The sequence below is a fragment of the Myodes glareolus genome, chromosome 12, assembly GCF_982192425.1.
Source record: "Myodes glareolus chromosome 12, mMyoGla1.1, whole genome shotgun sequence".
Classification (NCBI taxonomy): domain Eukaryota; kingdom Metazoa; phylum Chordata; class Mammalia; order Rodentia; family Cricetidae; genus Myodes; species Myodes glareolus.
Window position 1 is genome coordinate 2,139,939 of NC_142037.1, and position 16,225 is coordinate 2,156,163.

The following is a 16,225-nucleotide window of genomic DNA, read 5'->3' on the forward strand; positions in this document are numbered from 1 at the left end:
AAATACTAAGCTCTTAGGATTCTTGGTGATCCAAATCAAAGAAACAGCTATATATTGTATTTACCAGATGATGACCTGCAATATTGTCTTCTGGCCCTATATCTGACAATCACAGTAACAGCTGAGATTGGTAACATCTTTCACTTTCTAGAAATTGTCATAGGCACTGGGAACTTACTTAACTCCCTCAACAGAGTAGACTACATGCTAATCTAACTACAAGGGAACAAAAGCTCACACTGAGCAAATAGCATGCTGAAAGCCACCCTGCTACAAAATCACAGACAGGACTCAGAAGGTCCAAATGTAGCTTAGGACAGAATGTGTACTCGGCACATAGCAGGCCCTGGGTTCAATTCTCTACTTCACAAAAAAAGGTCACAAGACTGATTTCAAATCAAATCCATCAACCCACTATGGCTCCAAGAACTGGGAGAAAATACCAACTTGAATTCATTATCTCGTTTTGCTTCTCCTCCTTTTCAGTTAACCAGCAATCTAAACAACAGTTCAGGTTTCTGAACTGCCCTCACCTACATATTCATTCTGGTGTTTTCCTAAATGACTTTTCAAATTCAGGTAAATGAAACAAAGGATATTTGAGTATGACCAGTGACAAAGAGAAAGACTGTGAACCATCGAGGTTACTAATCCTCTTGAGAGTTCACCCAAATCTGCCATCCATGTAATGAAGTGGAAATATTTTATTGTTTCATATTTTACAAATACTTTCTGAGCTCCAAATTTGTGCTGGATTTATAGTTACAAGTAGAACTAATATATAGATGCTCCTACATGGAGTATACAGTCTGGTACAAAGAAAAAGCAAATTCTGAGCAACTAAATGTAGTTATAGACACAACAAATGCTGTCAAAGTTTAGAGCACCATGACCATGCAGGGGAGGTGGACCCTAAACTGTGCAGTCCAGAGAAACCTCTTTGAGGAAGTCACATTTTAGTTGAGGTGTGAAACATGAAAAGGAAACAACCATGAAAAAGAGAAACAGCAAACACTTCCAGGCAGTGGAATGGCAGGCACAAAGATCTCTGAGGGGAGAGACAGCTTGTTCCAAGAAGTTATAACCACTGTTCTTACAGCCTAGTTAGGAGGTCAGACTGGAAGGAGAGAGGCATTGGAGAAGCGGAAACATCTTTTTATGTTCACTCGAGATTAGAGTCTTTTTCATTCAGAGAGAAGCTGATTAAATGAGGTAAGCAGGGAAACGACTTTGGTTTCTTTTAGGTAAAATAGATTTGCTGTTGTTTTGAAATAGGCTCTCATGTCGCTCAGGCTGGCCTTAAACTCCTGTTTCTCTGAAGTTCTAGGCACTAGAGTGACAGGCATGAGCTGCCACGCCTGGCTTGGTTATTTATTATGTAGAGAATTAGCCCAAATAAGTAATTATTACTAAACAACTAATAGTCACTTAGTTTACTTCATGTACACCAACATGAATACATGGTCTATATCCAGCCCCTTTAATTTACTTGCTTCAATTTATTTACTTCATACTCAGGCAAAAGACAAAATTCTGTTTAGTTATTTGGTGAAGAATAAAAAATGGAAATATCTTGAATTTTTGTTTGGTTGGTTTTTTGTGTGGTTTTGGTTTGGTTTGGTCTAGTTTTGGTTTTTCTTTTTTTTTTTTTTTTTTTTTTTTTTTTTTGAGACAGGAACTCCTGTAGCCCAGAATATCTTCAAATGTGCTACACAACTGTGACCGGCCTTGAATCCATTATCCCTGCCCTCACCTCCCAGGCTCTATCCTTACCAACACGTGACATCTTAAGTAGCTCAAAAGATCTTGAGATGCTTGTTCAGCTGCTTTTTCTTCAACTACTGAATTTCTCAAGCAGTGACAACATTCTGTGCAATAGAACAGCTGATTTTTTAACTCTGCCACAAAGTACATAAGCAAAAAAAGGCATTAGAGATGTTTTGCTATACAATAGTTACCAATGGTCTGAATATCAATGCATGCCAATGTACACAAGGAAAAGTATAATTGGATTATTGTTTTCTAAATCCCTAAACATAATAGTGATTTTCAGACTTTCTTTCATCATCCTATATAACATAAGGCTTTGATTTTGGCTTGAGTTTTATAAGAGTATTAAGGGATGAACAATATTTTGTACATTTTCATCAACTAGAGAATAATGGTTTTCTTATCTTAATACTTTTTGAACAGTTGCCGGTTGACTTAAAAAGACTGAATTTTTGCTATCTCACTTTAATCATTTTTTGCGTTTTTGCTGCAGTTGGTGCGCCATTCACTCTGCACCAAGTGTATCTGTGATTTACCTAGGCCCTCACTGTCTGGTATACAATTCTCCAGAACACACTTGTGTATCATTTTTACAAGTTAACAAAATGTCGGTTAATATTACTGGATTCTAAATTCCTTTCAAAATAAGCAAAACCCTCCACAGGCACCTCAAACTTCTGGTCTTGTATCTCAAATGCATCATTGAGTCTATTCTATAACAGATCAACAAGTTCAAGAAGTCAGACTCTGAAATTGTGCAAATCTAAGCTCCCCTCTTAACTATTTTTATTGGTTGACTTTTCCCAAACAAACTTTAAAATGTTACCCAGAATGCTGTTTATTTTCTTATGGTAAGTGCTGACACTACTGTTTGTACTGGCGCTACAACCTAGTACTCTATACAATATAAACACTGCTTTGCTGTTCTATGGTTCAGACATTCAACTAGCAGCCGATGTCAGGAGAATGGCATGTTTTCTGAAAGCTCAGGTTCCTTTCCCAATTTCCCATTTGCATTCTAGGGCTAGTGGTCCCTGCATCTTCAAAGTCAATGATGTTGATACTTCTGATACCTTTCCTAGTTGCATTGATGGACCAACCTGATTCCATTTTAGGACAAAAAGCTATTTTGTTATAAGGTCAAAATACATTGTTTCTATTTGCTACAAAATTCAAGTTTGACTTACACATACTCTACCCTACCTAATATGATGATGTTCTGCCAAGGAATCTTGAGATGTTCTGTTTCTGGAATGGAATTTGATTCATACATACTCTAACCTGGTAAGATAAGGTGTTCTATCAAGGAACATTGGAGGCATTCTGCCAAGATGATCTGTAAAACAATCTCATCTGCTATCTATTTCTGTAAAATTTGCTTGCAAAATCCTTGTGTTACAAAATCTCCAGTTTATACTTTTTCCCTGTAAAAAGAGGCCTGGAAGGTTAACCCACACTGTAGTCTCAAATGCCACTTTGGAGAGTCAGCCCTATGCATAGTAAATAAAGATTTGTTTATTTGGCTTTAAATTGGGAGATAGTTTTTGCTCTTGCTGGGTAGGATCAACAATATCTTCCTCTGAGGGCTTCTGATTTTTCTCCCAGTCAAGAGTACTTGTTACTCTTGTTACCAGCACCTACATGGTAGCTCACTGTTATCTGTAACTGCAGTTCAAAGGGATCATACAACCTTGCCTGGTCTCTACAGGCACCAGGCACTTGTACATATACATCTATGTAGGCAATGACAAAATTCACATAAAAAAATAAATCTTTTTAAAGTAACTAGAAACAGAATTTACATATAACCCGTTTGTACGACTCTTTGGGCATGTACCTAAAGGACTTTATATCCTACTATAGAGACACCTGCACATGTGTTGCAACTTGGATGAAAAGGTATTCTGGCATTCGGCAGCCAAAGAATACCACAAAGTCACAGAAAACAACAAATCTCATGCAAGAAATTTTATTGGAAGGGAAAAATACAGGGGGGTGACTGCCTCTGCTCAGGTGAAAAACAGCAGGGGACTGAGCAGAACACAGGTTCATATAGCCTTGCTGGGGGGTGGTAGGGTGAAATTTTCCAGGGTAAAACTTTCTAGGGTAGGGACTGGTGGGATTTCAAATCCAGAGCTTAGGCTTTTTACTCTGTAGGAAGGGAGCTGGACCCAGTGGTTGGGACAATTACAGTGTTCTGTAGGTAGAACCTTGCAATTGGAGGCTCTCGGGGGGGGGGGGGGGGGGAAGTCTGGCTACTCGTGTGCCTCGAGGGGCTTACAGTACCTCCATGTCCACTAAGACTCAACTTACAATAGCTAGAAAATGGAATCAAAATAGATGCTCATCAACAACTGGATGTATAAAAAAATAAAGAGAAAGAGGGTGGTGAAATATGATTCAGTCATAACAAATGAAATAATGAATTTACTCGGTAAATGGGTGGGCCACAATTATACAAAGTGAGAAACTCAGGTCTCAAAAGACAAATATCTCATATTCTCTCTCATATGTGGGCCTTAGCTTCAAATCTTTTGTTTTGTGTGTTTGGAGCACAAGTGGAAGCCAGGAACTGACCTTTGAGGGGGAAGGCACATTAAGAGAGAAGTAACAGTAGATTATAGGTTAAAAGAGTTAGGGAATAGGATATTGGGAGTGGAAAAGCCTTTCTTTTTTTTCTTATAAATTTATTACTTTAAAAAAATACCAATCCAAATTCCCACTCCTCCCATTCCCTCCACACACCCTCCCACCCCACCCGCCTCTAATCCTAAGAGAGGGTAAGGCACATTGCCTTCTGGAAAGTCCAAGGACCTCCCCAATACATCTAGGCTGAGCAAGGTATCCATCCAAAGAGGATAGGATCCCAGAAAGCCAGTACATGCAGTAGAGATAAATCCCAGTGCCACTGTCAGTGGCCCCAAGCTTTTCAGTATTGTGGTTGTTTGAATAAGAATGATCCAATAGGCTGATATATTTGAATGCTTAGTCATTAGGGAGTGGTACTGCTTGTGAGAGACTAAGAGGTGTGGCATTGTTAGAGTAGGAATGGTCTTTAAAAAGTGTGTCACTGAGGTGGGTTTTGAGGTTTCAGAAACCCAAGTCAGGTAGTGGCTCGCTCACTCTCTGTGCTCTCTCTCTCTCTCTCTCTCTCTCTCTCTCTCTCTCTCTCTCTCTCTCTCTCTCTTCCTGATGCCTGTGGATCTGGATGTAGAACTCTCAACAACTCCTTCAGGGCAATATCTACCTGCATGCTACCATGCTCCCTTCCATGATGACAGTGCACTAAACTTCTGAAACTGTAAGCAAGTCCCATTAAATGTTTTCCTTTATAAGAGTTACCATGATCCCTAATAACCATTCCCATTCACCAGACCCCTGCAAGTTACAAGCCCTATCCCACCCCCAAACTTGTTTGCCCTCCTGTAACCTCAGTGGAATGCTGAAACACAGCTTACTACAATAGTGAGAGGTCCAAGAAGTGAGTGAACCAGCCACCCAGCAGGACACCCCACTCTCTAGGCAGTCCTAGTGGGGCAAAACCCCAGGCCCCTAACACATTTGCCTCAGCGTATCTAGCCAGTCAACAAGAGAGTTTCCAGCTGAGAGGATCAAGAGAGGAACTCTAAAGCACAGGCTGTGATTACACAGAGTAGACCAAGAGAGTAGACCAAGAACACAGGCTAAGAGAGACCTCAGTGGCTCCCTGAGACACAGAAATTGACAGGACAAGGCAGAACAAGAACAATTACCAAAGACTCAGACAGCCACTGCAAGGGTTGGACCAAGACACAAAAACACTGCCAGCATCGATTGAAGGAAGAGATTGGTAGGTGCCAATGCAAGAATTCATCCAATAACATAAAATGCAACATGATAACACCAGAACCCGGTGGTCAAACAACAGGAAGACTTAATCATCCTGGCCCAGAAGAAACAGAAGAAAACAATTTTAAACAGAACTTTAAGAAGATGATGGAGACATTTAAAGGGGAAATGAAAAATTCCCTTAAAGAAATCTAGGGAAAAAACAAACAAAAATGGAAAAAAATTCATAAATCCCTCAAAGAAACCCAAAAACAAAAACAAAAAAAGAATAATCAAACAGGTGAAGCAATCAGTTCAAGATTTGAAGACTGAAATAGAAGCAATAAAGAAACCACAAAACGAGGAAATTCTAGATATGGAAAATCTGGGTAAATGAACAGGGAGAACTGCAGAGGCAAGTAAAACCAACAGACTATAAGAGATGGAAGAGAGAATCATAGGTATTGTTGATACAATAGAGGAAATCAATTCATTGGTCAAAGAAAACATTAAATGCAACAAATCCTTAACATAAAACATCCAGAAAATCTGGGACACTATAAATAGACCAATCCTAAGAATAATAGGGATAGAAGGAGAACTCCAGCTCAAAGGTGCAGAAAATATCTTCAACAAAATAATAGAAGAAAACTTTTGCAACCTAAAGAAGGATATCCCTTCAAAAGTACAAGAAGCTTACAGGACACCAAATAGACTGTATCAAAAAAGTGGTTTTGCATATAATAATCAAAACACAAAACATAAAGAATAAAGAAAGAATATTAAGAGCTCAGTGGAAACTATGAAAGCCATAAGGTCCTGGGCAAAGGTACTGTAGACACTAAGAGACCATGGATGTAAGCTGGGACTACTACACCCAGCAAAGTTTTCAATCACCATCGATGGAGGAAATAAGATACTCCATAATAAACAGGATTTAAGCAATACCTACCTACAATCCAACCCTTCAGGAGCTACTAAAAGGAAAACTCCCATCCAAGAAAGCTAACCGCACCCACAAAGACACAGGCAACAGATAACCACACACCAGCAAAATCCAAAAAAGGGATAAACACAGCTATCACCAAAACAATAACAGGAATTAACAACCACTGGTCATTAATATCTCTTAAATCAATGGACTCAATTCACCTATTAAAAGACACATGCTAAGAGAATGGATATGAAAAATAGGATCCAGCCTTCTGCTATATACAACAAACATACCTCAATGTTGAAGACAGACATTAGCTCAAAGTAAAGGAGTAGGAAAAGATGTTCTGATCAAATGAACCTAAGAAACAAACGGGCCTAGCTATCCTAATATCTAACAAAATAGATTTCTTTTTTATCATTTTATTACTTTAAAAAAAACCAATCCAAGTTCCCACTCCCTCCACTCCTCCCACTCACTCCACACACCATCTCACTCTCCCCACTCCAATCTAAGAGAAAACAAGGCATACTGCCCTGTGGGAAGTACAAGGTCCTCCCTACTATATCTTGGTTGAGCAAGGTATACATCCAAAGAGAATAGGATCCAAAAAAGCAAGTACATACAGTAGAGACAAATCCCAGTGCCAATGTCAGTGGTCCCTCAGTCTGCCCCAACTGTCAACACATTCAGAGGGACTAGTTTGATCCCGTGCTCATTCACTACCAGTCCAGTTGGAGTTGGTGAGCTACCATTAGCTCAGGCACATTGTCTTAGTGGGTGAACCCCTCATGTTCTTGACCTCCTTGCTCATACTCTCACTCCCTCTGCTCTTCAACTGGACCTTGTGAGCTCAGTTCAGTGCTCCAAAGTGGTACTCTGCCTCTGTTTCCATCTGTTGTTGGACAAAGATTCTATGGTGATATTTAAGATAATCATCAGTCTGACTACAGGGCAAGGCCAGTTCAGGTACCATGTTCTCTATTGCTTAGGGTCTTAGCTGAGGTCATCCTTGTGGATTCCTGGGAATTTTTCTAGAGCCAGGTTTCTTGCTAACCCCATAATGGCTTCCTCAATCAGGATATCTCTTTCCTTGCTTTCATATATGTCCTTTCTCCATTTCAACTATCCCATTCCCTCAAATTCTCCTCAACCCTCTCCTTGTCCCCTTCCTTCTATCCCCCGCCCCCATGCTCCCAATTTTGTCAGGCGATCGTATCTGTTTCCAATACCCAGGTGTGTCTATATACATTTTTCTTTGGGATCAACTTATTACTTAGCTTCTCTAGGATCATGAACTATAGGCTCAATGTCCTTTGTTTGTGGATAGTGTCCACTTTTGAGTGAATACATACCATATTCATTTTTTGGGTCTGGGTTATCTCACTCAAGATAGTATTTTCTATTTCCATCCATTTGCATGCAAAATTCAAGATGTCACTGTTTTTTACCGTTCTAACATATAAATGTGCCACACTTTCTTTATTCATTCTTCAGTTGAAGGCATCTAGGTTGTTTTCAGGTTCTGGCTATTACAAGTAAAGCTACTATGAACATAATTGAACAAATGCTTTTGTAGTATGATTGAGGATCTTTTGGGTATATTCTCAAGAGCAGTGTTGCTGGATCCTTAGGTAGATTGATTCCCAATTTTCTGAGAAACCACCAAACTGATTTCCAAAGTGATTGCAAAAGTTTGCATTCCCACCAGCAATGAATGAGTGTTCCCCTTACTCCATGTCCTCTCCAACATAAACTATCAATGGTGTTTTTTTTTATTTTAGCCATTCTGACAGGTATAAGAGGGTATCTCAGAGTTGTTTTGATTTGCATTTTCCTGAGAGCTAAGGAAGTTGAACATTTCCTTAAGTATCTTTTGGCCATTTGAACTTCTTCTGTTGAGAATTCTCTGTTTAGTTCAATATACCATTTTTAATTGGGTTATTAAGAATTTTAATGTCTAATTTCTTGAGTTGTTTATACATTTTGGAGCTCAGTCCTTTACAGAAGATTCACAGTTTCAGGAGGTCCAATTTATTTACTGTTGCTCTTAGTGTCTGTGCTACTAGGGTTGCATTGAGGGATAATTTCCACTTCACTTCTATCAGGTTCAGTGTGGTCGGGTTTATATTGAGGTCTTTAATACATCTGTACTTGATTTGTGCATGGCAATAGATAAGGATCTATGTTCATTCTTCTACAGGTTGACAACCAGTTATGCCAGCACCATTTATTGAAGATGCTTTCTTTTTTTCCAATTGTATAATTTTAGCTTCTTTGTCAAAAATCAGGTATCCATAAGTATGTGGATTAATATCCGGGTCTTTGATTCAATTTATTGCTCAGCATCACTGTTTTTATGCTAATTCCAAGCTGTTTTCATTACTATAGCTCTGTAATAGAGCTTAATGTCAGGGATGGTAAGACCTCCGGAAATTCCTTTATTATGTAGGATTATTTTGGCTATCCTGGGTATTTTGGTTTTTTCATATGAATTTAATTATTGTTCTTTCGAGGTCTGTGAAGAACTGAGGTGGAATTTTGATGGGATTGCATTGAATCTATAGATTGCATTTGGTATAATTGCCATTTTTACTATGTTGATCTTTCCAATCCAAGAGCCTGGGAGATCTTTCCATTTTCTAGTATCTTCTTCAATTTCTTTCTTGAAAGACTTAAAGTTCTTGTCAAATTGGTCTTTCACTTCCATGGTTAGTGTTACCCCAAAATATTTTATGTTATTTGTGACCATTGTGAAAGGTGATGTTTCTCTGATTTCCCTCTCAGCTTCTTTATCTTTTGTGTATAGGAAGACTACTGATTATATTTTAGTTGATCTTGTATCCTGCCACATCACTGAAGGTATTTATCAGCTATAGGAGTTCTCTGATAACCTTTGTGGTCACTTATATACACTATAATATCGTTTGCAAATAATGAAAGTTTGAGTTCTTCCTTTCCAATTTGAATCCTGTTGATCTCCTTATATTGTCTTATTGCTATTACTAAAACTTCAAGAACTATGTTGAAGAGATATGGAGAGAGTGGACAGCCTTGTTTTGTTCCTGATTTTATTGGAATTGCTTTGACACAGGGGGTTACTCCATTTTTTTTGTATCTGTGGATATTTGCTTTGTTACCGAGTATGTGATCAATTTTCGAGAAGTTTCCATGAGGTGTTGAGAAGAAGGTATATTATTTTGTGTTTGGGTAGACTGTTCTATAGATGCCTGTTAAGTCCATTTGATTCATGACATCTGTTAGTTCTCTTATTTCTCTGTAAAGCTTATGTTTGGTTGGCCTGTCTATTGGCAATAGAGGAGTGTTGATATGTCCTTCTCTTAGTGTGTGAGGTTTAATGTGCGATTTAAGTTTTAATAATGTTTCTTTTACATATGTGGGTGCTTTTGTAATAGCGGCATAGATATTCAGGATTGAAACTTCGTCTTGATAAATTGTTCCTGTTATAAGTATAAAGTGTCCTTTTCCATCTCTTCTGATTGATTTAAGTTTGAAATCATTTTTTTTAGACGTAAGGATAGCCACACCTGCTTGTGTCTTAGGTACATTTGATTGGCAAATCTTTTCTCAACATTTTACTCTGAGGTAATGTCTGTCTTTGAGGTTGAGGTGTGTTTCTTGTAAACAGCAGAAGACTGGATCCTGTTTTTGTATCCATTCTCTTAGTCTGTGTCTTTTTATAGGTGAATTGAGTTCATTGAAATTAAGTGATATTAATGACCTATGGTTGTTAGCTCCTGTTATTTTTTGGTAATAGTGTTTATGAACATTGAACCTAATAAAAGAGAAAGTGGGAAGTAGACTGCATCACGTATAAAAAGAAACTCCCTAGGTCCAAACGAGAAGCAGAAGGAAAGAGAACGTGAGCAAAGACGGCAAGATCAGAGAGAACCTTCATCCCACGATGGATGGCGATACAGATGGAGTCCCACACTGGAGCACCGGACTGAGCCCCCCAAGGTCCAAATGAGGAACAGAAGGAGGAAGAAAATGAAAAAGGAAATAAGGACTGCGAGGGATGTGATCACCCACTGATACAAGGGGACGGATCTAATGAGAGTTTACCAAGGCCAGTTGGACTGGGACTGAACGAGGACGTGATCCAACCAGATTCTCTGAATGTGGCCGGATTCTCTGAATGTGGCTGGCCGGAGTCTTTCTGAAAAGCCATTGACAATGGCACTGGGACTTGTTTCCACTGCATATACTGGATTTTGCAGATCCAGTCCGTCTGGACACTCACCTTCCTGGACCTGGAGGGAGGCGGGAGGAACTTGAACTTCCCACTGGGCAGGAAACCCTGACTGCTCTTAGGGATGGAGAGGGAGGAGGAGAGGGAGTGGGGGTAGTGGGAGGGTGGTGAGAGGAGGGGCGGAAATGGAAACTTTTATAATTTAATAAGTAAATAAAAATTAAAAAAAGAAAAGAAAGAGAATTACAGACCAATTTCACTCATGAACGTCGATGCAAAAATTCTCAATAAAATACTGCCAAACTGAATCCAAGAACACATCAAAATTAATTCATCATGATCAAGTAGACTTCATCCCAGAGATGCAGGGCTGGTTCAACATACAAAAATCTATCAATGGACTCCATCAAATAAATAAACTGAAAAAAAAAATCATATGATCATTTCATTAGTTGCCAAAAAAGCATTTGACAAAATTTAACACCCCTTCATGATAAAGGTCTTGGAGAGATTAGGGAAACAAGGATCCTATCTAAATATAATAAAAGCAATATACAGCAAGCCGACAGTTAACATCAAACTGAATGGAGAGAAACTCAAAGCCTTTCCACAAAAATCAGGAACGCGACAAGGCTGTCCACTCTCTCCATACCTCTTCAATATAGTGCTTGAAGTTCTAGCAATAGCAATAAGATAACATAAGGAGATCAAAGGGATTCAAATTGGAAAGGAAGAAGCTGTGACATCTCAAAATTCATAAATCTAGGACTTTTAAAACTTCACCCAGACAGTCTAGTTCTCAGACAAGGCACTTACAATCTCAGAGGGCTGAGCAAACTTCATATCCACTACCCTTCTCATATCTGTGTTCTTATATGAACTAAATAAGAAGATGCAGCGCCATCTCCTACTAATTAGCACTTCACGTGGAATCACTAAATACTACCAGTTCATTTAATTATATACAATATGCTTCCAAAAAGTTAGGTGTTCAAGTTCTATTTTTCATTAAACTTTCTGACCCATAGATGCCAAGGCTATTACATCAGCAGTCACAGAATTAACTTTTCCAAGCTAGTAACTTGGCAAGCTGATGTCATTGTTAGGATGTTTCCTTGGCAATAAAGCCTGGGTATTCAGGTAGCACAACAGCAATGCAGCAGCTGCCAACCACAGCTGTTTGCTTCCTTTATGATTCTCCTTCAGGACCTAAGAGTTGAAGATTCCATCTGAAACTAATGATAAAACTTATACCTAAAGTGTGCAATAAAGCAGATGAGGTGATTGGCCCACACTGTGTTCTGACTGAACTGGTGACATGTGGTTTTTAAATTGTCCTGATAAGGTGCTACAACTGTGAAGCTGAATGCTCATAGCTCAATTCCTACTCGTCATTAGTTCTGAAAAACCACAGGACATAGGGCTCTTACACGACATCGTCCATCACCTGGACACCGTCCTAGGAACTCTTACTGCAGAATTATTTGCATAGCAGAAAAAGGACAATAGATAGATACAAAAGTATGGTTTTGGCAGAAATAGTACCTTTCTGCCGTGACTTACAACCAACTGTGAACAGACTCTCCAGGGAATTTCTTGGGCTCCCACATTGTTCATAGAAAAAGGTCAATGACCACACAGTTTCCTGACTATCCAACTTCAAATAAGCTCTTCCTTCTTCTGGAAGACAGCTTTCATTAACGCAAACTACAGTATAAAAGATCCAGGCATTGTTGAGGGCACTGAGATCATCAGAAAGTGCTCAGGTGAGTTTTACAGATATTTTAATTTTAATTACATTTTGCCCTTACTCATAATCTCCTATGTTTTCCTGAAATGTATATTTTTGTGCATATATTTTTAGATTTATTAGTTTGTCTTTTGTGTGTTTTGTGTGCATATGTGTATTCATATATATACATGTATATATGTATATATATACACATACATACATGTGAGTAGCTCTGGTAAACTTGGAGGTCAGAGGAGGTATCACATTTCCTGGAACTGGAGTTAGAGGCGCTGGGATCGACTCCCAGTTCCGCTCACAAGAATGACAAGCGCTCTTAACTGCTGATCCATCTCTGCAGCCCATACTTTGACACCAGTTGTTTGGTGTCATTGGACACTATGCAGTTTCCCCTGTGAGTTCACAGAGACAGAAGGAAGATGCTGACGGGGGAAAGGGTTAGTTAAAGTGTGTGTCCCATCTTAGGAGGAGGAAGCAGAACTCTGCTTCAGAACACATTTCACATGATTAATTTAAAATCAACCCTGGCCCTTCACGTTTCAATTCTAAAACAAGGAAAATAGCTGTAAGTGGTTAACAAAATAACTGAAATAGTGTTCTGTAATAAAAACTGTGAAATACATGATCTAAGAAAAAATAACAAACTGTAAATTTGATCCATATTTATGTAAAGATGATCCTGTAAATACTAACAAAACACTGGTCTGCCTGAGTTTTCCTGAGTATTAATAGAAAGAATTCTGTCCAAAAAGTATCTTCCTTGCCACAGCTTTGTTTTGTCAGTGCCTCAGTTTGGCAGTATTACTAATTTTATTTTCACATGGACAGAAGAAGTGGCCATTGTTTGCATAAGGCTGGCTGATGAGTGACAGGGAATAATTGAAATTGCTGAGAGCAGAGGGGAAGTTTCCCGTAAGCAGTATGGGGGAGACTCGTGTGTCCAGCAGAGTCTGATCCTGAGGAAAGTTACAGGCAGACAGCACAGGATGGGGGGACCTGGGAGACAAAGAGAGACAGGCTCCCACGGTGACCCACCACTGGAAAGCTGGGTGCAAAGAGGGCATGAGGGGGCAAGCCTGAGAAACAGGACTCTGAAGATCACACCCCAAGCTTACTCAGGACACCTAAGAGAAGAAAGAGGTATAAAGACACCTCTGCTAAACTTCTCCACCACAGAAATTCAGAGTGATAGAAAAGTGGACGGAGCCTGGGGAGGAGACCTGAACCCTAGACCTCGCTGTGGCTCCAATTCTGTGTAACCCTGAGCCTAGTTCTTTACCTCTCTGGGCCTCATTTTTGACATTTGCAACATTTTAAAAAAAATACAGACTCTCAGCTACCTTCAAGAACTAAAATCCTGTGACTCTAATATGGAACATACAATTGTTATAAAAATAGTAGTGGGGTGGTTTCAGCAACTAAGAGCACTGGCTGCTCTTACACAAAACCCAAGTTCTCTTGCTAGTACCCACATGGAAGCTCAAAACCACCGGTAACTCCAGTAGCATAAGAATCCGAAGCCCACTGTGTCTTCAATGGGTACCAGGCTTGCAACGGGATACACATAGATATGTGCTGGCAAAACACCATGCACTTATAATAGATAGATAGAGGGTAGAGAGAGAGAGAGAGAGAGAGAGAGATGATAGATAGATAGATAGACAGACAGACAGACAGACAGACAGAGATTAGATAGAGAGAACATAGAGAGATGATAGATAGATAGACATGATATTATAGATAAAGAAACTAGATAAATAGATGAAATAGATATAAAGGTATAAATAGAAAGATATAAAAGATAGATACATACATACACACATAAAACCTTTTAAAATTGCTGTGATACATGGATCAGAGGAAAGCTAATATAAACTATAAATAAAACAGCTTCTTGGAATTTACTTGTAGAACAGTAAATCAAGCAGCAAAATGAGAATCTGAGGAGCTGGAGATGTTGCTAAGCCTGGACCTCCAGGTTAAGGGCAGGTTCTAGGGTTTTGTGCACCCTTCTCTAAAGAAATGGTCAACAACCATCACATCCCCGTTAACAATTGTCCAGCGGCATGGTGAACTGCTGCAGCCTTCTGAAACTGACATCATGGAAATTAAGCTCTCCTCAGCCAGGAAAAGCCACCAGGAGAGAAGTGATCTGGGCTAGTGAAAAGTACAATCAGTAGAACAACAATGGAAACCATATTCAAAGATCAAGTTATGGGCCTCACACTAGGCACCTATGTAGAGTATGGAGAACCTCAACCTGTAATCTGAGCTGGTGTGGTGGCTCAGACCAGCAAAGTTAGCACTAGGGAACTGGAGGCAGAAGGACCAGGAGGTCAAGGACATCCTCAACCGCATAGCAAACTTGGGCTATTTGAGACTCTGTCTCCAACACTGGAAATCTAAACACTGATACATTGCTACAATAATAAACACCTTGTTTGAGCTCTTCACCTCTTCTTCAGGGTGGTTTTTAATTTCCTAGTTAATAGAGGTTGACGATTGCATAATGTGGGTTTAACATGGGTTTAGCATCTAGTGAAGAAGGTGAAAGACAGTTTATTTTTAGGAAACAGGCAGGGTGTATAGCTCAGAGTTAAAGCAAACACATAATGTATGTGAGCTGCATTCAAATCCTCAGCACTGTGAAGGAAGGGAGGAGGGAGGAAACAGAAATAAACACAAGATATTTGACCCACAAATTCTAGATAAAGTCACAAATGACCAAGAAATTAAGTGACCAAATGTTGATGCAAATGTTAAGTGTTACACTTGTTTCACATGTTTTTCTTTAAATTTTCAGAGAGTTAAAAGAATGGAAAAGACCATCAACCAAACTTCAGTGATGTCTTTTCGGCTTAGAGGCTTATCTGTAAATCCAAAGGTACAGATGGTTGTGTTTTTCATGTTCCTCACGTTCTATGTCCTGACACTGGTTGGTAACATCCTCATTGTCATAACCATCATATACGACCGCCGGCTCCATACACCCATGTATTTCTTCCTCAGCAATCTGTCTTTCATTGATGTCTGCCATTCCACTGTCACTGTACCAAAGATGCTGAGAGACACCTTCTCAGAAGAAAAGTTCATCCCTTTTGATGCCTGTGTGGTCCAGATGTTCTTCCTCCACCTCTTTGCCTGCACAGAGATCTTCCTGCTTACTGTCATGGCCTATGATCGGTATGTGGCCATTTGTAAACCCTTGCAGTATATGACCATAATGAACTGGAAGGTGTGTATGCTACTAGCAGGGGCCCTGTGGGCAGGGGGGACCATCCACTCCATCTCTCTCACCTCCCTCACCATCAATCTGCCCTACTGTGGTCCTGATGAGATTGACAACTTCTTCTGTGATGTACCTCAGGTGATCAAACTGGCTTGCACTGATACCCACATCATTGAGATTCTCATTGTCTCCAACAGTGGGCTGATCTCTGTGGTATGTTTTGTGGTTCTTGTAGTGTCCTACGCAGTCATCCTAGTGAGTCTAAGACAACAGATCTCTGAGGGCAAGAGGAGAGCACTGTCTACCTGTGCAGCCCACCTCACCGTGGTCACACTGTTCCTGGGACACTGTATCTTCATCTACTCACGACCATCAACCAGCCTTCCAGAAGACAAGGTTGTGTCTGTGTTTTTCACAGCTGTGACTCCTCTGCTGAACCCTATAATCTACACCCTTAGAAATGAGGACATGAAAAATGCCTTGAACAAGTTAATCAGGAAGAAAGAAATAAAAGAAAAGTGA

At 39.6% G+C, this 16,225-nt stretch overlaps 1 protein-coding gene across 1 annotated transcript; it reads left to right on the plus strand.

The window, feature by feature from the left end:
- Nucleotides 1–15,283: 15,283 nt before the first annotated feature.
- LOC125401340 (olfactory receptor 4E1) lies at nucleotides 15,284–16,225 on the plus strand. Its single transcript, XM_087912343.1, has one exon. The coding sequence runs from the start codon at nucleotides 15,290–15,292 to the stop codon at nucleotides 16,223–16,225; it is 936 nt and encodes a 311-aa protein (XP_087768469.1). The 5' UTR covers nucleotides 15,284–15,289.

Excerpts from the sequence above, each read along its gene's own strand:
- LOC125401340 (XM_087912343.1), top strand. The coding sequence starts at position 15,290 with ATGGAAAAGACCATCAACCAAACTTCAGTGATGTCTTTTCGGCTTAGA.